The sequence below is a fragment of the Lactuca virosa genome, chromosome 6 (genome assembly GCF_052849685.1).
Source record: "Lactuca virosa cultivar CGN04683 chromosome 6, Lactuca_virosa_CGN04683_v6, whole genome shotgun sequence".
In the NCBI taxonomy this organism is placed as follows: Eukaryota; Viridiplantae; Streptophyta; class Magnoliopsida; order Asterales; family Asteraceae; genus Lactuca; species Lactuca virosa.
In genome coordinates, this window is record NC_136431.1 from 3,944,972 (window position 1) to 3,967,843 (window position 22,872).

General features: G+C 38.7%; 2 protein-coding genes and 1 pseudogene across 3 annotated transcripts; 1 reads left to right on the forward strand and 2 right to left on the reverse strand.

Annotated features, from left to right (window-relative positions):
• Nucleotides 1–6,391: 6,391 nt before the first annotated feature.
• LOC145121281 (uncharacterized) lies at nt 6,392–6,796 on the reverse strand. Its single transcript, XM_079057057.1, has one exon. The coding sequence runs from the start codon at nt 6,794–6,796 to the stop codon at nt 6,392–6,394; it is 405 nt and encodes a 134-aa protein (XP_078913183.1).
• Nucleotides 6,797–6,962: 166 nt separating this feature from the next.
• Nucleotides 6,963–8,444, reverse strand: LOC145121282 (uncharacterized). The gene is made up of 4 exons (XM_079057058.1): nt 7,967–8,444; nt 7,603–7,902; nt 7,045–7,518; nt 6,963–6,967 (listed from the first exon to the last, which is right to left on the reverse strand). Exons 1-4 carry the CDS (start codon nt 8,442–8,444, stop codon nt 6,963–6,965), a joined length of 1,257 nt encoding a protein of 418 aa, XP_078913184.1.
• Nucleotides 8,445–18,412: 9,968 nt separating this feature from the next.
• LOC145121283 (ABSCISIC ACID-INSENSITIVE 5-like protein 2) lies at nt 18,413–20,115 on the forward strand (annotated as a pseudogene). The gene is made up of 4 exons (XR_013714582.1): nt 18,413–19,428; nt 19,509–19,670; nt 19,755–19,880; nt 20,107–20,115. The product of XR_013714582.1 is annotated as an ABSCISIC ACID-INSENSITIVE 5-like protein 2 (transcript).
• The last annotated feature ends 2,757 nt before the right edge of the window (nt 20,116–22,872 follow it).

Below are 22,872 nucleotides of genomic sequence, written 5' to 3' on the forward strand. Positions count from 1 at the left end.
TTTCATATTACTTCAGATGGTGACACATTCATAAGTGACAGAACACTGGTAAACTTAGATGAACCAGTCACTTATAAGGAAGCAATGGCAGGCCCAGAGGCTTCCAAGTGGAAAGAGGCAATGGACAGCGAGATTAAGTCCATGTATGACAACCAAGTTTGGAATTTGGTTGATAGTGCACCAGGTCGTAAGACAGTTGGGTGCAAATGGATCTTCAAGAAGAAGACAGACATGGATGGAAATGTGCACACATTCAAGGCTCGACTGGTTGCAAAAGGTTTCACTCAAACCCCAGGGGTTGACTATGATGAAACCTTCTCGCCAGTGGCTAAGATTAAATCTATTAGGATATTGCTCGCCATAGCTGCCTTTCATGATTATGAAATCTGGCAGATGGATGTCAAAACTGCTTTCCTTAATGGGAAGTTGGCTGAAGATGTTTACATGAGTCAGCCAGAGGGTTTTGTTGATGCAAAGTTCCCTAATAGAGTGTGCAAGCTTGAGAAATCCATTTATGGATTGAAACAAGCATCTCGCAGTTGGAATCTTTGCTTCCATGAGAAAGTCAAAGAATTTGGTTTCTCTAGAAGTGAAGATGAGTTCTGTGTGTATATCAAAGCTAGTGGGAGTATAGTAACTTTTCTGGTGTTGTATGTCGATGACATATTACTCATTGGTAACGACGTTCCAACCTTGAAAGAAGTTAAGTCTTGGCTTGGAAAGTGTTTTGCCATGAAAGACCTTGGAGAAGCTGCCTATATTCTTGGGATTAGAATATTGAGAGATAGAAAGAAGAGACTAATTGGACTTAGTCAGAGCACATACTTGGATAAGGTACTAAAGAGGTTTAGTATGGAAAATTCCAAGAAGGGAGAGCTACCTATCCAGAGCAATACCAAATTGAGTAAGACTCAATGCCCGAGTACAGATGTTGAAATAGATGACATGAGTCGTGTACCTTATGCTTCCGCTGTCGGATCGATCATGTACGCTATGACATGTACTCGCCCTGATGTGGCATTTGCTTTGAGCATGGTCAGTCGCTATCAGGGAAACCCAGGTAGAGCTCATTGGATAGCAGTTAAGAATATACTCAAGTATTTGCGAAGGACAAAGGACTGGGTTCTTGTGCTTGGTGGCAGTGATACTTTGAGAGTAGATGGTTACAGTGATGCCAGCTTTCAGACGGATAGAGATAACTTCCGTTCTCAGTCAGGCTAGGTATTTTTACTGAATGGAGGAGCAGTTACTTGGAAGAGTTCCAAGCAAAATACGGTGGCTGATTCTACTTGTGAATCAGAGTACATTGCAGCAAGTGAAGCGTCGAAAGAAGCAGCTTGGTTGAGGAACTTCATCGGGGATCTCGGAGTTGTTCCAACCATCCAGGAGTCTATGGAACTGTTCTGCGATAATGAAGGAGCGGTTGCCTTGACAAAGGAACCGAGAGATCATGGTAAGACCAGACATATCGACAGAAAGTACCATTTCATCAGACATAGAGTTGAAGAAGGCCATCTTATAGTAAAGAGGGTGTCATCTGAAGATAACCCAGCAGATCCCCTCACAAAGGGTCTGAGTAGGGCTAAGCATATTCAGCATGCTCGGAGCATAGGACTGAAAGATGATATTAGTTTTAGTAGTTAGATTAGTTTTTGAAACTTGTAACAAAGTAAATGTAATTGACTTTTGGTGATTAAATAATAAAGTATTATTTATAAGTTTGGCTACTACCTTTTGTCAATTGTTTATTATTGTGTTTCATTTTTGCATGTTTTACTTCCTGAATAATGAGATTATTCAAACTCCACAGTCGCTCGTACTCTTGGAAGTAAGTAGTGAATTAAGACTGTCATGAATTGGATTGCAGATTGTCTAAGGATAGACATGGCAACAGAATTGCTGCAATGTTCATGAGTACTCAGAAATTGAGATTTGAGTATTGGATAAACCCACGCTCAGAGTATTACTTCATGGAATTCATCACGAGTAATACTGAGACGATAATATCTTATAATCTTGAAACGAAGATATATGAGTTGTAATTTACAAGTCGGTTGTGCATTGGTGATACGAAAACGCATCAGTAACTTGGTGTTATAAAACGTATTGTCATGCATAATTTGATGAGTAAAAGATACAAGCATATGAGTCAACGTTTATTCGTTCCTTTTGCCCTAACAGGAAAAAGCGATATCTGTGAGCCCCTCGATGATTTGGTGTTGACTTATGTGCTGGGCCCAGCCAGGACTAAATTGATGTGTTCGATTAGAAGTCCTACATCATCACAAATCAGGAATCGGGAAACATAGATTCTGGACAAACAGATTGATTACATTCCATGTCTTTTGTCTGGGGATATCAAGCAGAACGAAGGATTATATGATCACTTATCTTAGGACACATAACTGACTGGGTCAGAGTTCGACAGCAGCTTTTTGGAAGCTACAATTTGCTGGTCAAATTTAGAAGGCATACTAGCAATTATAGTTACAGACTTATCCAAGTGGGAGACTGTTGGATTAGGTGTCTAAGCCCTTAACTATAATTGGTATGTACTTGAATTGATAGCAGCACAGTCCTTTTGGGTTGCCCTCAACCTAGCAACTGGACAAGGAAATTATGAAAGGAGAGATATTAATTTATAAGATTAATTAATATATATATAAATGATTTATTAATATGTTAATGGATTAATATATTAATTAGAAATCATTATGTTTAATTAATTGTTAGCCAGAAATTAATCAGAATTGATTTTGGGGTTAAAAGAATTAATTATAAGGTGCAGGGACTAGTTTGCAATTATCTAATAGTTGAGTGGAAGGCTCTAGAACCCCCTTGGAAGAGGGTGGACGAAATCTTTAGGGGAAACCCTAATAATTTCGTCCATAGGGGCTTGGATAAGGCCCTTGGGTTTGCTTAGGCCCTAAGCAAAGGATAACTAGGGTTTCCCTTAAACCCTAGATCCCTCAGCTATATAAGGAGCCTCCTGGTTCATGTTTTTGGTGACTCTTTCTTTTGAAGAAACCCTAAGGCCGAGATTTTGCATACTCCCTCTCTCCTCTCTCTTCTTCTACTTTCCTTCTTGCTAGTCATTGGGTGTGATTCCATTAGAGGCATTACACTTGTGGTGCTAAAGCTTCCAAGAAGATCAAGATCAAGATCAAGGGAATATCAATTGTTTGCTATAACAATTGAAAGGTATGTAAACCCTAAACCCTAGTTTACTATTTTCGAAAATAGCCTCTCTCCTCTAGGGTTCTTGTTTTGCAATTCAAAGTTATATGTTCAATAGTTAAAACATAGATCCAAAGTAGGTTGCATGTGAACTTAGGAATTGTTTTTCTAGTTTATTTGTTTTACCTAAAACCCATCATATCGGCCCTTGTTGTTTATGTTAGGATGGTTGGAGTCTGTGTGACCCTTACATGCGTTATGTGTTGCTATGTATACCGGGTGGGGCTCGATGTCGGGCGAGGCCCCATGATTAAATCGTATGCTTTTCTTTATGATCATTGTATGTGTTAGCATGATTAAGTGATATGTATCGTATGTGTATAGTGGGTTGGGCTCGATGTCAGGCGGGGCCTAAGAATAACAGATTTGTATATCGAGCGGAGCTCGATGTCGGGCGGGGCCCAATGTAGGGCGGGGGCCCAATATGTGATTTATTATGTATGGTATGGGGTAGTTTAGGGAAGTCACTAAGCTTTGTGCCTACGGTTTTCAATTTATGTTTCAAGTACTTCTGGTTCCAAGGGGAAGAGCTCGGGTTGATTGCATCGCACACACCACATGGATTCCGCTTTTTGAGATATCCCTCTGATTGTTATGATGTTTGATATACTTATTTTCATTTGGGTTGTATGGATAATATTTTTGGAATACCGTTTATTTAAATTAAAAATGAAATTTTGGATTATATTTTTGGGTCGTTTCACATGCACAACCATCTTTCCAATACTAAGCAAGTCCAGAAGTTGGTTAAATCACTTAAGTGGTTCTAGAGTTCTCCAAACTCCAAGAACATCATAAATGGACAAAGATGACACCACAAAACCAACCAAAACCTTGACCTAGCAGCAAATAAGCATAAAGGTGGAAGCTTTACATCATACGAAGGTCCAAATGTTGTTTGCATGAAGATGAAATCTAGTGAAGACAACTCACAAACACCAAATGATCTTTCTTCTTCTACAATCTTCCAAATAAGGCTTCCAAGAACATCAAAACTTGTAAGGAATGGAGAAGGGAAAATATGGAAGCTAGGGTTTGCTCCCAAGGAGCTCTCTGATGTGATAGAGGCTGCAAATGACCTATAACACAGAGACATTATGGCATTAAACCCTAAAAACGAAGTGCGCTTGGGCTACCAAGGATTTACGTCGTGAATCCTTAAAGATCACGTCGTGATTGGCCTGACCACCAAGGCCCAATTAGCTTAAGCCCAAACTGCCTTTCTGCACAAAAATCAACCTTTTTCCTAAAGTCTTAAACTCTTAGCCCAAGACCTCATTCCTTTAAGGTTCAAACTTCTAGCCTTTAAACCCGAGACCTTCTCTTAATCGGATTAAAGTCCACCATACCGAAATAAGGAACATCCTGAAACTGGATGTAACAGAAAAGACACACAAAAATATTAGAACCTTAATCGAAAACATCATACTATGTTTGCTTGGGTTAGATTTTAGACGTTGGATTCACTAGGGATGGTGCTCAATTATATCATTCAACTTCTTGTGCATTTCCAACAAAATTCTATGTGTGCCAACTATTATGTAATCATTCATTAGACGTCTCAAAATACTCACAATTTTGATTTGAATTTTGAAAATGTAAGCAACTAAAGAAACACCGGCCTAGGTTTTTATCTGTCCAACAGACTAGAAACCTAGCTTGAATAAAACATTATCAGCTACGAAATAATTGATTTCTTTGTCTAGGCACATCAATTTGAGAGCTCAAGCCATTTGATCAAGAGTGCATCATCATTCTACTCTTGATAGCTTAACAAAAAATTGAATCTTACTGACACCATACAGTTTAATATAACAAATTGGTCGATGTTAGTTGTAACTTAATCAAATTGACATGTAACCTTATCCTAAGTCTATGTTTATATCAAAACTTCGTTGACTCTTTTAATCGAAATGTCTTTTAAATGTAGAACTCATTTCAAAATCCAAAAAAAAAAGTGTATTCCAAAATCCCTTTTAATCGAAAATGTCTTTTAAATGTAGAATTCATTTCTAAATCCAAAAAAAAAGTGTATTCCAAAATCCGAAACCTTAGTCCTAAATATGGAATTTCGTACGGGCGATTTTAGAAAATATATAAAAATCTTGTTAGATATAAATAAATGGACATTTTGGAAAATCATTTTTGTCATTATCCAAAAAATAACCTAAATATATTGTTATAAATTCATTTCACCCCACCATAACATAACATATCGAAATTAAATTGTGTGAAGTATTGTCATTATCAACTTTGCCTGTTCAATACTTGTAAAGGATCCGAAAATCGAATTTTAAGTGCGAATCTTGTTTTTAGTTTCTCAGTTCGGTTTGGGTTGAAACCAATTCCTTTTTCTTTTATTAACAATCATACCAAAATAATAACACCCTAATTTTTATTATGACATTTGGCATTCGTTAGATGTACACTTTGTTCAATCGAAATGCTTTCAGTTTTATGAAAAAAATCAAATACAACGGTTTAAAATAAATTAGAAGGGAGTCAAAAATAAACCCCAGTAGGCCCATATTATTATTGCATAGATATTTGTTTATGGTAGGAGGATAGCAGCCTGTTTTGCCCTTCTAGAATTGGCAATCGCAGAAGATATTTTTATTCATCTTAAATAAAGAAAATAGGCTAAATCACAAAAATCGTCCATATATATATATATATATATATATATATATATATATATATATATATATATATATATATATATATATATATATATATATATAATTTGTATTTTTGGTTATAACTATTTTAATACACGAAGAAGAGTTTAGAAGATATTTTTATTGTTTTTGGTTCATAACTATTTTAACATACGAACAGTTTTTATAGTTTTTATGATATATTTTTGTTGTGTTGTTGGTCTTTATATAAAAATACTATATTATATTTTTTAATTTATCTTAAATTTACTTAACTATTTTATTTATAAATTATTGTAAATCAAAAAATAAAAAAGAAATCAGTGGCGAATCTAGGATTGAAACTCACAAGTGTCTACCTTAAATAGAGTGATAAAATCAACGAATGAAAATTTATTTTTTATCGGGTTGGATCGTCAATGATACTATCATAGCAAATATATTATTAACTTTAACACCAAATATCAAACATAGTTGAAAAGCTATTAGTAAATGTCCTACAACTGTTCACGACGACTTGACATATTTTGAAAATAATCTATAATTGCATTGTTGCTAATATCATATAGTACATCTTTCTCAATATATGACACTAGACAATCATTCATAAACTGATCACTCATCTTATTGCACAAATCATTTTTTATCAATTTCATCGTTGAAAATGCTCGTTCCACGGTTGATGTTGCAACGGGTAAAATCAATGCTAATTTTACTAGAAGATATACCATCGGATATATGGTATTCTTGTTTGTTTCAACCATCATCTTTGCCAAGTTTCCAATTCCCTTCAAGTTATTAAACATTTCATCTCCACGTACATCCATAATATAGTTTTGAAGATTTGCTCTAAGTGTTCCAAGGTCATGTTCTGGGAACTCGTTAGGATAAAATTTAGCCATTTTGAGCAGTGCCTCCACATTAAATGCTTGAAAAGACTTACTTGGGCACAAAGAAGTCATCGAAACAAGTAATGTTGTGTTTGTTTCATTAAAGTGATTATTGAGCTCCTGAGATTACATATCTATGACCGCAACAAATATATCAACTTTGTAGTGGTGCAAACAATTAACCTGTGAGTTAAACAGAAATAGTTGTTAATAGTTAATTAGGAAAGTTGTGAAAATAAATAAACTTTCTAGTTGCTAACCTATAAATCTTTGCGACGACTTAATCCATCGTAATATGGATCTTCCATACTCAAAAATCTCAATATCACATTTTTCGCAGAATAAACTAACATCGTTTAAAAGTGCCTCCCAACCTTCATTCCTAATTTGTTTGAGTCTATCCTTAGAGGACCTCACTTGATGCATGACATTTACAATATTTTGGTCTTTCTTTTGTAACGTGGTGTTCAAATCATTTGTGACCCCTAAGATATCAACCATCAAGTGTAGGCAAAATATAAAATCAAATGTTTGTAACGACTTCAAAAGACGATGTGCTTCGGCTTTATGATCTTGACAATTACTATATTTTATAATGTCTTCGAGTACTTCACAAATTGAAAAATATATTCTCTTGATGTTTACGAGTGAACCATAATCCGAACCCGAACGAGTATCATCGGGTCGTTTGATACCAACTTCTTGATTCAAACCTGTACCACTTTGGATGTCACCTAAAATTAAAGTAAATAATATACAAAAATTAGCAAGAAAACAATGTCAATTAGCATAAAACAAATAGACAAAATAAAAGAAACCTGCAGCTAATGCTTCCACCACTTTTGTTGACCGTTTATCTCTTAACATGTCCTGACGCTTATAAGAAGATCCAATCATGTTTAACAAACGAGAAATCAACTCAAAAAAATCATTAATGTCAGAGTGATTCTTTGTAACAAACACAAGTGCTAACTGTAACTGATGAGCAAAACAATGAATAAAATGTGCAAATTCCATTTCTTTCATAATCAAGGTCTCCACTCCATTAAATGCACCTCTCATGTTACTAGCTCCATCATAACCTTGCCCTTGGATCATATGTGGACTTAATCCACATTCTGACAAAAATGAATAAATTTCTTTAAAGTGACAATGCTAAAGTGTCACTAACATGTTTTATGCCAATAAATCTCTCCATAACAGCCCCTTGACTATTCACGAACCGCAAAACCAATGTTATTTGCTCTTTACAAGACACGTCACGAGACTCGTCTACTAAAATAGCAAAAAAATCATCTCCAATATCTTTCATGATAACTTTGATAGTTTCCTTTGCCGCCGCATGTACTATGTCTTTTTGAATAGAGCTACTTTTCATTTGTAAATTTTTTGGAGCATTCTTTAAAACAACACGACCTACTTTATCATTTCGGTCGACATAGAATTGAAGAAGCTCAAGAAAATTACCTTTATTAATCGAGTCTTCGGTTTCATCATGACCCCTAAAAGATAATCCTTGTCGCGATAAGAATCTGACACAATCAATAGAAGCATTTAATCTGATACGGTGATCATTTTTCATCAAATCGCTTTGCTTATCAAAAGCAGTGGCTATGGATTGTTTTTGGTTCATCAAAATTTTACATTTTTGGACTGCCATATTACGTGGAATTCCATCATTATGAAGATCCAAACTCAATCTCTTATTCCAATTATTAAATCTGTAACATCCTGATTCGGATTGTCCATGATTAGGGTTCGTGGGCCACGAACCGGGCATGAGGAAGTCTCGGGTTGTGGCGAGTTGCTGGAATCGTAAGGCATCTCATCACCTTCTCGTAGGTATGAGGATCTTTGGAATCGGAGTTATATCAAAGAAGCTATGGAAGTTTGAAGATTTGGCAAGATGAGTCCCTAAAGTGGAGAAGTGTGGCAGTGAAGTACGCTGGGCGTACGTATGCGTACGCTTAGCGTACAAATGCGCGTATTCCTTAAGCAAGAGCCACCTAGTACGCTGGGCGTACTAGGCACAAAAGGTAAACCCTAATATTTGAGGTGACCCTATATAAAGAATGAGATGGCCTCATTCCTAGCCACCTTTCTCAGAGAGCAAACCCTCCAAAACCCTAGTCCTTCATTCTTGGAGCTTGTATGTGTATTTAAGAGCTTTTGAGAGTTTTGTGTGCCCTTGAGGAGAAGTAGAAGCCTTGAAGAAGAAGGAGTTGGAGTCCAAGCTTCTAGATCCGAGCATATCTGAGTTGGGAGCTTCTTTTTGAGGTATAAAGCTTCAAACTTTACCTCTCTTTTGTTTTAAGTATGTTAATGGGGTATTTTAGGGTTTTGTCCTAAAAAGGTGGAGACTTGATGAGATCCTGAACTCCAGAGACTAAGACCCTCCCCTTTTGAGCTTATTAGTGGTGTAATGTCATAAAAATGAGACCTTGGGTGTTGGAACCAAGTTATGCATGAGATAAGAGCTTAATGGGTAAAGAGAATAAGTGTTTTGTGTGTTTGTGACTTCTTCAGCCATGCAAAGGCTTAAAGTCGTTAACTTTATGGAGTAGGAGATGTTAGGAAGTCCAGATTCAAGAGATGAGTTAAGGTCTTAATGGGTTAAGACCCAGAAATTAGTTTAAGCAAAACTGAGAGTACGCCCAACGTACTTCTAGTACGCCCCGCGTACTGGGCTGAGGTCCCCGATCAGAATTGTGCATGCTTGAGTACGCTGAGCGTACCAAAAGGAGGTACGCCCCGCGTAACTCCTCTGTGGGCTTTTGGGCTAAGTGATGTGTTGGGCCTGGGGTTCGGGCTTCACGCAATAGAGCCTTGGATCAGAGAATCATAGGTTTGTGCTTTGGGCCCTTGAGTTGGGCTTGCCTTTTTGTTTGGGAATTGGGCCTTGTGTGGGCCAATTTATTATTGGGCCTTGGTGGGCCTAATGGATATAGGTCATTGATGGACTGGTTGGTGGTCTACCTTTAGACCCAACGAGTGAGAGTTTGGGTCGAGTTTCTAATTAGGATAATTTTAGGTTTGGCACAGAGTTAGGGGCCGGGGCGTAGCAGCATCGTTTATAGGGGCTGATCATCATCCAAGGTGAGTCTTCTCACTATACATTACCTAGAGTGGTATTTATGTGTAGACCAGAGGGTCTTGTATGCTATGTGTATATATGAGATTATGTGCATTGTGTTATATGTATGCTATGAGTTGAACAGACCGGGCCGGAGGGCCCAATGATATAGACCGGACCGAAGGGTCCAACGACACAGACTGGACCGAAGGGTCATATGAGCTATGACCGGACCAGAGGGTCCAACGAGCTACGGGACTGGAGGGTCCCGCTGAGACACATCGACCGGAGGGTCGTATTATAGCCTCGAGTGGCGTATGTGTTGTATGTGGTAGTTTGAGGAACTCACTAAGCTTCGTGCTTACCGTGTTATGTGTTATGTGTTTCAGGTATCTCAGAGGATCGCAAGAAGGCACCAGCTTGATTGTACACACCAGAGGAAGAGTTATGTTTTGAGGATCCTGGATTTTTAATGGAGCTGTGTTTTGTAATTTGAATAAACGAGATTTCCATACAATATGTTATGAAAAGTATGCGATTTTAAAATGAAAAATTTGTTTGAAAACTTACGGTGTTACAAGTTGGTATCAGAGCCTTGGTTTGAGGGATTCGGATTCACCTTCAGGTAAATCTGGACTCAAACTGAGGATTTGAGAAAAACTTTCAAAGAAATGATTTTTCTAAAGCGAACAAGAGTTTCTAAGAGAAAATGAGAAGGAGCAGTGTGTACAATCAGCCAGAGCCCGAACGGTGATTTCCCAAAATACCCTTACGTTTGTATTATGAGATATTTATGAGATATTCTATGAGATATTATGCATGCTAGAGATAGGCTAGGTATTTCATATGTTAGGACTAGAGTGGCCTGATATGTGATGCCTTAGCCTAGGAGTTACTGTTATCTGTAATGTGCTTTTGAGTATGTGCTGAGTAAGAGTATCCAGCAGGAATCCTTTTTAGAGAGGGATTTGAGTAGAGGAGTAATCTAGGAGAGATACCTAGATGAGCATTTGTGGAGTCTACTGAGAGGGTAGTCAGATGCCCACGTGGGGGTGAAGTGGCTTGAGTTCGGTGGTATCCTACGTGTATGAGGAGAGCAAGTAGGATAATAGCCTAGAGTGGTTTTACATGTTGGTAGAGATTATTCGATGCCCGAATGCTGCTTGCTTCGTGCTTTGTGGAACTCTTGATGATGAGAGTCAGCTACTAAGTGAATATGACGATACTTAGGAGGTAGATGGCTGGCATCATAAAGAGTTCTTCAGCAGCTGATGGCAGAGAAGTGTGAGAACCTAGGAAGAGCCTAGGAAAGGGTGACCCTAGTCAGATGAGTACACTGACAGAGTAGGATATTTCGCAGAGGAGCGAACATGCATGACGGGGTTGGTGATTGAGAAGGTCGAGCAGCTACTTAGGAACCCGGGGATGGTCCGTGTGGAAAGTATGGGTAGATGTGGCAAGTAGTATGGGCCCGTACTACTGAAAGTAGAGGACCCATACTCGATACAGGGAACAGTCCGGAGGTTTTACGTAGCAGATCGAGAGGTGATTTCATGGTTCGAGTACCATGATTTGTAGCAGATCGAGAGGTGATTTCATGGTTCGAGTACCATGATTTGTAGCAGATCGAGAGGTGATGTCATGGTTTGAGTACCATGATTCGTAGCGGATTGAGAAGAGATAACATGGTTCGGGTACCATGATTCATAGCAGATCGAGAGGTGGGCACATGGTTCGAGTACCATGACCCGTGGCGGTTAGTGTTACTGGTTCTACCAGTTATTCCGTTGTGATTATCTAGACTGAGATCAGATGTGAAAGAATATGGGGCCAGAGGGCCATGATGAACAAGCATCCCTTAAAAGTGAAATCGAGTTAGCTCAGAGGGATTGTTTGTGAGATGCCAGTTGGAGTCGCAAGACTCGGGGATGAGTAGAGATGGTACGTTACGGGAGAAAACGGTCGGGGCCGAGCAACCGGCCGATGGTGGAGATGTCATTTTTTGTGACCTGAGCGGTGCTATTTATGTTCTTGTAGGAAACTTGAGAGGTATTGAGATTTTCGGTTTCCAAGGTTGGGGGCGAGCCCTGTGGGGTAGCTTTGGTTACGATCTTTCATCAGAGTATTTGGGCAATATGTCTACCGATAGGTGATGTTAGAGCATGAGCAGGTTGTCAGCGGGGACGAAGATAGTTAAGGGCAAAGATACACCCTATTTGAGCATAGTAGGGAATGTATTAGCTACAGCGACAGTCGATCGAGAAGAGGATATTGGGGCGGTGGCTCTTATTGTCTATGATGAGTATCGAGTGTGGTAATGAGGACTCCACTCTTACTACAACCCACGTGATGGTACGTTGGTTGGAGAGTCGAGGATGAGGAATATGTTAGTTCGTTACTTTCAGCCTGAGAGTCAGGGTTACGACTGGGCAGTTGAGATGTCCGATGATGGAATGGTGTGAGATTCTGAATGACTAAGAGGCAGTCATGATTGGAAGTTCTGAGGATTTCATATGAGATTCAGGGTTTTTGGAGTTGCTTGGTCTCTGTCAGGGGGATCATCGAGCGTTGCGTAGCACCTTCCAAGAGTAGGTGCGCTGTTACTAGTGGAAACAGCCTGAGAGATAGATTGTTGGTGCGCTAATTGGTGCGAACCCTGAGTGGGGGAGAACCGGGTATTTTGTTGAGGGGATCAGAGGTCTGTTCGAGATCGGTTGGAGATTTGGATATCGACACCTGCAGTGCGGAGTCATGTGATCAGGGTTATCGGTGATTGAAGCGAGGTACAGAGCGAGATAATGCATGCGACATACGTTTGGTAAAGGATGAATGTCTCCACGGCAAGTGGCCATCGATCGGAGACCTTGTGATGGATAGGAAATTCTTCAAGGTGGTTGGCTCGTAGGGTTAGTTCGGCGGTGGAAGAATTATGATTCAATGTTTGGGCTGTTATGCAGTATGGGAAGGGAAGAAGTTGATTGGGCAACCAACTTCAGGGTCGTTATGAGTATCCTTGCATGAGTTTTGAGCAATAGAGGAGAAAGTTTCGGATTGTCATCTTCATGTTCTAAGTCGTTGGCAATTTTCTCCGTGTTTTAATTCGGGAGATGGAGTATTCCGGAGTTACAAGTGGCACGAGAGAAAGACCAGTTGCGAGGTTCCGAGGAAGCAATGCGGTATCTGAGTATGATGCCATGAGTATGAGATCAGTGGTAGAGTCAAGACACTGCGAGGCGTTGTGATGGTATTCCGGGGGTATCCGAGTTTAACGTCCTAAATCTCAGATTATTTTGAGTTTGAGTTTGAGATGACGAGTGGTGTATCAAGTGTCTATGGTTCCGGTGGGGGGCCTTCAGCTAATTGACATCAAATGGACTTATTTGAGAATGTGAATTGCAGCGAGAAAAAGAGGTCTTGTCACGACGGTGGTCGTCCGAAGTAGTGATGCTTAGCCCGGATGGGTGTGTGTGTACCTATCTATGCTGGGCCGCAGATCATGAGTTAATGATCGCAGTATGGTGTCAACCTGAGGATGAGATTGTGAAGTGGTAAGGGTAAGTGCGGTAAGACTGCGGGGAGCTGCAGTTTCAATGAGTCAGTGCAGAGAGGTGTGGTGATGCTACGGGGAGCCGTAGTACTCACTATTCAGTGAGAGGTTGTGGTGATGCTACGGGGAGCCGTAGTACTCACTATTCAGTGGGAGGTTGTGGTGATGCTACGGGGAGCCATAGTACTCACTATTCAGTGAGAGGTTGCGGTGATGCTACGGGGAGCCGTAGTACTCACTATTCAGTGAGAGGTTGTGGTGATGCTACGGGGAGCCGTAGTACTCACTATTCTGTGAGAGGTTGTGGTGATGCTACGGGGAGCCGTAGTATTCACTATTTAGTGAGAGGTCGTCATGATACTGCGGGGAGCCGCAGTACCCACTAGTCAGCAAGAGAATATTGTGATGAAGTGCTCTCTGATCAGAGCTTGACGCAGAAGAGTTTTAGGCTTGGGTAGCCCTAATATTTGAGTTTGTGGAAGCCTGGGGTCGAACCAGGGGCGAGACTGGGGTCTCCATGATTGTCGGAAGTCATTATATTCTAATTTGAGTGGTGGTTTTCATGACCAAAAGGAAGTGGATCAGTGAGGTACGCGTGGGTTGCGGGTCATGGGTCGCGAGTTGAGTGTTCGTTGGGATGAGTGGTTCCAATTTTGTGCCAGACCAGACTCTCGAGTTGAGTTTGATTCTAGTGGTGTATTGAGTAGATGGAATGAGATGCCGGATTCAGAGATGAATTCCATATTGTGGGGTATGTGAAATGGAGCTGAGGCTTATGGTTATTTTCATGTCTGAGGACACTTCTGAGCGAGCATGATTATTTTCTTTTGTCTGAAGGTAGAGTGTTGAGAATTCACTGTTCGGATGGGTTAGTATAGCAGTTCAGTGGATGAGCCCTGGTGTCCGTTCCTTGAGGCGTGATCCGGATTGTTTGGTACATTGGTATGAGTGATCGATAGCCGATTGTTGAATTTTGTCTTGTGAAATCAGAGGAGCAGTGAGTTATCAGGGTTTGAGGTTCAAGGGGCGACTATCATGGTGATAGCATGAGTGGGCGGTCTGGCGGCGGGCCAAGCGACTAGAGTTTCCGATTTTGGGAAGGTCAGAAAGGGGTATCTTAGCGGCAGAGTGTTCGATTTTGGTTCTGGATTTGGGAGTTCCTGTTTGGACTCAGATATCAATGGAAAGATAGTGGTGGGATATGAGGTCCTTTTTATTGGTGCTTCTTGGGTTTTTTGGTTTCAATCTGAGTGTTGATAAGAAGCGATTTCGAGGGCGAAATCTAATTAAGTGGGGGAGAATTGTAACATCCTGATTCGGATTGTCCATGATTAGGGTTCGTGGGCCACAAACCGGGCATGAGGAAGTCTCGGGTTGTGGCGAGTTGCTGGAATCGTAAGGCATCTCATCACCTTCCCGTAGGTATGAGGATCTTTGGAATCGGAGTTATATCAAAGAAGCTATGGAAGTTTGGAGATTTGGAAAGATGAGTCCCTAAAGTGGAGAAGTGTGGCAGCGAAGTACGCTGGGCGTACATATGCGTACGCTTAGCGTACAAATGAGCGTATTCCTTAAGCAAGAGCCACCTAGTACGCTGGGCGTACCAGATGGTACGCTGGGCGTACTAGGCACAAAAGGTAAACCCTAATATTTGAGGTGACCCTATATAAAGAATGAGATGGCCTCATTCCTGGCCACCTTTCTCAGAGAGCAAACCCTCCAAAACCATAGTCCTTCATTCTTGGAGCTTGTATGTGTATTTAAGAGCTTTTGAGAGTTTTGTGTGCCCTTGAGGAGAAGTAGAAGCCTTGAAGAAGAAGGAGTTGGAGTCCAAGCTTCTAGATCCGAGCATATCTGAGTTGGGACCTTCTTTTTGAGGTATAACACTTCAAACTTTACCTCTCTTTTGTTTTAAGTATGTTAATGGGGTATTTTAGGGTTTTGTCCCAAAAAGGTGGAGACTTGATGAGATCCTGAACTCCAGAGACTAAGACCCTCCCCTTTTGAGCTTATTAGTGGTGTAATGTCATAAAAATGAGACCTTGGGTGTTGGAACCAAGTTATGCATGAGATAAGAGCTTAATGGGTAAAGAGAATAAGTGTTTTGTGTGTTTGTGACTTCTTCAGCCATGCAAAGGCTTAAAGTCGTTAACTTTATGGAGTAGGAGATGTTAGGAAGTCCAGATCCAAGAGATGAGTTAAGGTCTTAACGGGTTAAGACCCAAAAGTTAGTTTAAGCAAAACTGAGAGTACGCCCAGCGTACTTCTAGTACGCCCCGCGTACTGGGCTGAGGTCCCCGATCAGAATTGTGCATGCTTGAGTACGCTGAGCGTACCAAAAGGAGGTACGCCCCGCGTAACTCCTTTGTGGGCTTTTGGGCTAAGTGATGTGTTGGGCCTTGAGTGTTGGGCCTGGGGTTCGGGCTTCACGCAATAGAGCCTTGGATCAGAGAATCATAGGTTTGTGCTTTGGGCCCTTGAGTTGGGCTTGCCTTTTTGTTTGGGAATTGGGCCTTGTGTAGGCCAATTTATTATTGGGCCTTGGTGGGCCCAATGGATATAGGTCATTGATGGACTGGTTGGTGGTCTACCTTTAGACCCAACGAGTGAGAGTTTGGGTCGAGTTTCTAATTAGGATAATTTTGGGTTTGGCACAGAGTTAGGGGCCGGGGCGTAGCAGCAGCGTTTATAAGGGCTGATCATCATCCAAGTTGATTCTTCTCACTATACATTACCTAGAGTGGTATTTATGTGTAGACGAGAGGGTCTTGTATGCTATGTGTATATATGAGATTATGTGCATTGTGTTATATGTATGCTATGAGTTGAACAGACCGGGCCGGAGGGCCCAACGATATAGACCGGACCGAAGGGTCCAACGACACAGACTGGACCGAAGGGTCCGATGAGCTATGACCGGACCAGAGGGTCCAACGAGCTACGGGACTGGAGGGTCCCGCTGAGACACATCGACCGGAGGGTCGTATTATAGCCTCGAGTGGCGTATGTGTTGTATGTGGTAGTTTGGGGAACTCACTAAGCTTCGTGCTTATCATGTTATGTGTTATGTGTTTCAGGTATCTCAGAGGATCGCAAGAAGGCACCGGCTTGATTGTACACACCAGAGGAAGAGTTATGTTTTGAGGATCCTGGATTTTTAATGGAGCTGTGTTTTGTAATTTGAATAAACGAGATTTCCATACAATATGTTATGAAAAGTATGCGATTTTAAAATGAAAAATTTGTTTGAAAACTTACGGTGTTACAAAATCCATTTTTTACAATGATCAGAACCAACTTGGTTTTTAATCTCCGATTTGAACAGATAACAACATAAACAAAATGCAACCTCTAGCTTTATACTATACTCCATCCAATATTTATAAGTATCAAACCAAGATGGATTAAATCTACGAAGTCTACCTTCGATCTCTCTTTGTTGGAAAGAATGATTCCGTGGTTGGTAAGGTCCTTTTTGCTAGTAGACTCTTCTAATTTCATCCTGTTGATTTACATGGTAAAGTTCCATACTAGGTCTTTCTCCCGGATCCGCGTGGAGCGTATTTAAATCAACTTTTATGTATTTTGAAGGAGGAGTTTGTTGCTCATCGTTTCCACGTGGTTTTTCATTATCATGAGACGAAGAACTTGTTTCGTTTATCTTTTTGAAAAACCTTAGCATTATAACTGGAATAAAAAATAATCGTCACAAAGTCATACAAATTCAAAAATTCTAAATCTAATTCTAATATAAACAATTATGGTTATTTCCATAAAAGACCCTATATTTTGATTTTTTTTTCTTTTTAGACCTAAAACTTTTTTCTTTTCCGAAAAAGACCCAACTTTTACCTATTACTTGTTATTTTAGACTCTAGCAGGTTACCAAAAGGAAAATTAAGTATTTTCATTTCATAAAAAACCCTACATTTTGTACTTTTTTCCAGTTTAGACCTAAAATGTTTTTTTATTTCAAAATTAACTCAACTTTAAAATTGGTTACAACCTTTAACACTAGTTGTATAAGGTACTTAACTACGCCGATTTGATGAAGCTTAACTTCGTTCATGCATAAACACGTGATTATATCCGTTCAAATTAAAATGAAATCTTAAATTTTATTTTGGTAATTATTATGATTATCCTTAAGAATCAATAACAGTGATATAATCTAAACACCATGTATACATAAGAGAGATTAATAAAATGAGATAGTAGGCCAACTATTCAATTTTCTTTTCTCTACAATAAAATTTCATAGTTTTGTCAGTTTTGCTCATTCACCACATTCCAACCATTGTATTAATAATGTCAACCATCGTATTTTGATATTTAAGTGTGCGGTATCATTCTTGTTATTTGGATTTTCAACTTATGCTAAAATAGTTTCATTCCCAAAATATAGTTTTATGTATTCATATGTGATGTTAAAATTTTTTAAGAAAGTCTTAAACTTGAATCTCATATATCTAAACAAAACTAATACGAATGTTTAGGATTAATATTTTTATGTATTTATTTGATATAATTATAACAAATTATTTAATAATGGGCTAATGCTACAAAATATTATATGGCTTTGGTTTAGGAGTATGATAGTGAGTGCGTTTGTTAACTGTTCTAAAAAAATTGCACTACTAGAAAACAGCCCTTTAATGACGCGCAAACAATGACACTCGCTGATAGAGGACGTGCATTTGTGTGTGCCCTAAAAAATGATGTCAGTTTTGCAAAGTTTGAAGGATAGAGGACACGCATTTTGTGCGTGCCCTAAAAATAGTGTCCAGCAAATAAAGTTAAAAACACGGAGGGCACCTATCATAAAAAAGTGTGTCGTCTAAAACTGTCGCTTTATATTTTTCTTTATGAACGCGCGTTCTCCAGTTTTTTAATTGCCAAGGGGGGGAATGAAATCCAAAAAAATAAAAAACCCCGCCTTGATACTCTCGTCCTTCTTCTTCTGTAATGTTGTTTCAAAATAACGCTGATTTTCTCATTTTCCCCTATTTCTGTTAATCTAAAGATTGGTACTCGACATGATGCAACTCTGATTAGTATTCCGTTTCCGATTCGTCTGAATTGAGGGTTTTTTTCCGTAACATTTCAGATTAGGAGTTCATATAGGGTTTTTTTGATTAATTACAAAAAGGCGTTTACTAATTGCTACTTTGATTATTGGTATTTGGAGTTTGATTTGTGAGATTAGTAAGATAGTCAGGCGATCCATGTATGGGGACTCAAACAATGGGATCGAACGGTGGAACACAAAAACCTGTGTTCGATGGATTGTCAAGGCAAGGATCTCTGCATAACCTAACTTTAGATGAGGTTCAGCAGCAATTAGGCGATTTAGGGAAACCTTTCAGCAGTATGAACCTTGATGAGTTTCTGAAGAATGTTTGGAGTGCCGAAGCTAATCAATGAATCAACAATGGCTCCTCCCCTGATTACTCCGAACTCACCCAACTCGCTTCTGCTTCATCTTTGCCTAGACAATTGAGCCTTACATTTACCAAGGATTTAACCAAGAAGACAGTCGATGAGGTCTGGCAAGATATCCAACAAGATCAGAAGAAAAAGAAGACGAATGGTAGTGAGAGTAACATTAATAATACTAGTAGTTGTAAGAGACAAGCTACTCTTGGTGAGATGACACTCGAGGACTTTTTAGTCAAGGCAGGGATAGTGTCTGAATCTTCTTCTCCTGGTAAGAAAAACCATGAGCAGAATCTTGATCCACCAGAAGCACAGTGGATGAACTACCAAATCCCTCAGATTCCACAGCAACAGGTGGTTATGTCAGGCCATTATCAAGTACCACAACCCCTCCCTCTGAATGTAATAGACACTGGTTATCTGGAGACACGTATGACATTGTCTCCTACCCCTTAGATGGGGAGTGTATCTGAGTTTGGAAGGAAACGAGTTACTTCTGGAGATGTGATAGAGAAGACTGTGGAAAGGAGGAAAAAGAGAATGATTAAGAATAGGGAATCTGCTGCACGCTCTCGAGCAAGAAAACAGGTATGATACTAAACTCCTGTCTTCTTTCTCATTTTACATTTTATAAATATGTGATGAGAAAATGCTGTATTGTTTAACAGACTTACACACATGAGCTGGAGAACAAAATCTCACGTTTGGAAGAGGAAAATGAAAGACTCAGGAGGCAGAAGGTATGTATATCTGTTTCTCATAGTCCTTTCTCTCTTTTTCATGTTATCCAGTCTCTTCCTTACAGGAAATGTCTTAATGGAATGTTACTTGTATGTAGTGTTACTGTGATAAGATCTGAAAATTATTTGTGTATTTGTTAGTTAATGACCTCAATTTATTTGTGTATTTCTTAGTTAATGACCTCAACAACACTTAGTGGGACGGGTATTGACCAAATGGTATTTGGACAAGCAAATATCACAAGGGACAACACCAAGTTTGTAAATGGAGCAATTGTTGGGGAGAGGAATGTATTTCAGGTCAGTGAATCTAGGTTTGTTTTTTCTTTAATATTTATTATTTTCTCTTTTCATAAAAAAGTGTTTTTTATTGTTTCCCATGTCCATTATCCATATCCTGTCTATATAAGATCATTCAGCTGCTGTTTCTTTTCGACTCAATAGACTTAAAGACTTAATCTGGACAGATCTATAGTGGTGACTTATTTTTATTCAGATGTTAGTTGTTTTTTTTAATAAATATTAGTGTTTTTGATAAATCAGGGCTACTCTGAGGAAAATCTTGATGGAGGAAACAAGAGTTCAGAGTATATTCATGACATTGTTATCAAACATGCTGATCGCCATAACCTTTTGCGCCCTGAAACCATTGAATAATTGTTTGTTCTATATCGTATCACAGAAGATTCAAAGTATGTTCTATTATTATTATTACTTTTTTTAATCTTGATTATATATATTATTTTTTATGATATATATTAATTTTTTTAATGTTATTATTAGATATCGTGAATGGGGTTGGTCAATTTTTGAGGCGTTTGAGAAGTACACAAAGGTTGAATTTGGTGGCTATACCTCTCTTGATGATGTCACCATGCTTCCTCCTAGAAGAAGAGACAAAATGGAGACTTTTTTCTTGGGTGAAACCCTAAAATATTTATATTTATTATTTGGAGAAAGTAACGTTATCCCATTGACCCAATTTGTCTTCAACACAGAAGCTCACCCTATTCCCATCATAACAACCAAAAAGGAATAATCCATTCCTCTTTCAACAACCCAAATTATATCATTTGAGTTGAACTACAAACACCAACAGGGTTAAAATGGGTACACATCAACAATTACTCAAAAGGGAAGGAAATAGGATATGATCATGTTGATAATTGTTATTCAGTGAGCGCAAAAAAAAAATAGATAGAATATCTCTTGTTGTAACTGCTTTGCTTTTGAAGGCAATGATGATGAGTTAAGATTATCCAAGTTTTTAGATTTTGATTGAAGTTGAAATTCATTTAATTTCCATTATATATTATGCTTCTAAGTCACATTATAATCATCCCTACATTCACAATCATTTGAAAGGAGAAACAAGTGATCCCCAGCTCTTATTACACTCAAATCATCTACTTCTGCATTCTCCGAGTTGACAACTTTCACAAAATTACACCCTCCAAACTTTTGACCTACAAGTCAAAGTACACATCATCAATCATCTTTTTTATTAAACTTTCTACTTTTAGGTTTCATGATTTGATTATTATATATTAATTCACATAAATAGTTAGAGAACATACCTGCAAAGATCAACAATTCTTCTAACGAATCTGGTAAGATTATGAGCTTTGGAAGCTGATTTCCTGATGTTTTTTTCATCTTAAACTTTGCATGAATAGTCACCCTTCTCATTGACTTTTTGACTGGTGGAAGTGGAACTGCTTGCTGTAGGCTCTGAAGATGAGGTGGAACAACTCGGGTCCCGGTTTATTGTATGTAAGTATGTTGTAGTATTTATTGTTTCGGGCTCCACAAATTCTATTTTGTGTTCGTTTCTTCTATTTTCATGACTTATTAAGAGGTTATATATGCTTTTGTTTCCTTGCTGTTGAGCTAAAGTTTTCGGTGTGCACCCTCGTAAATCCGGCTTGTTCACATTTGCCCCTCCTTCTAGAAGAAGTCTCACCATTTCTAAATGCCCTTTCTTCACAGCAACATGAAGAGCAGTTTGACCTTCTTCTGCTGGTAAATTGACTTTCACATTCATTTCCGTCTTATTTTGTCTAAAATTGTTCATCTGTTGTTGGTTTTTTATATCATCTGAATCTATATAGTCTATATCACTTGTATAATTATGTAAATCAGTGGAAGAATTCTCCACTTTTTGTGAAACAAGACTAGTATTCTCCACTTTTGACCACTCACTTGATTAGCATGTCCAAAGCTTTCCAGGCCTTTTAGTTTCTGTTAATAAACAAACAGACAGTTATACATATTGTTTAATATCATATTTGATAAAGTGGCCTTTCCTAGGGTTAAAATGGTAAATTACTTACCATGTAAAAATTGTTCATGATGATGAATCCATCTTGTGTATTTGTGTGAAAGTGACTGAAAGACTTGAGATGTTTGAGGAGGAGAATACTAGTCTTGTTTCGCAAAAAGTTTATCTTTCTAGGGTTGATGTATCTCAAGATCTTACACAACCTGAGATTTATCAACAGTGCACAAGCATGATCATGGAGCCGTTATTATCCACCACCAATGATGATAAAATTGACTGCAAGATATTGTTTTTGGAGGTAAATAGTAAAGATGATGGATGGATGGTTTTACTTAGCCTTTTCAGTTAAGTGTGAATTAAATTTGTGTTTGTGTTGCAGGAGAGTGTAGAAGGTAATTTTAGTGATGGTGGTTTGGTGTTTGGTGGCATGATAAATGATTCTGTGTTTGAGGTTGGTGTAGTTGAAGAAGATTAAGTTTTTACTGTAAATATGTGCTGGGTTTATTAATTAATATGTTATTGTACTTTGTGGTGCAGAAAGCCATGTTTGTTTACAAGAAGCAAAAGGAAGAGTTGTATACAATGAAGATTAAAGTTACAGAGGTATGTGATAATGGGATATGGTTGTTTCTTGTTCTTTTTTACTTAATGGGTTAAGCATTTATTCTGGACAGCTATACATGGCTGTTTCTTTTTTACTTAATCTGTACAGAATGTCATAATGGGATATGATGTTGCTTGGGGGCATTTGATGTTCTAATGGGATATTTATCTCTTTTGAATAATTTTTCATGTTAATATTGTGTAATGGGATATTTGCTTTGATTATGTAGGCACTTTTCCTTCTCAAGGTATCTCTAATGTCAACATCTGCTTTAACTAATTGGCTAAGTGTATTACTATATAGGAAGAAACCAAAGGTAAATCATCACTTGAATCCCTTACAATTTATTTTAGGAAAAATACACCTATTACAGTTGTTGATAATGAGCAACATTTGTAATTTAGTAT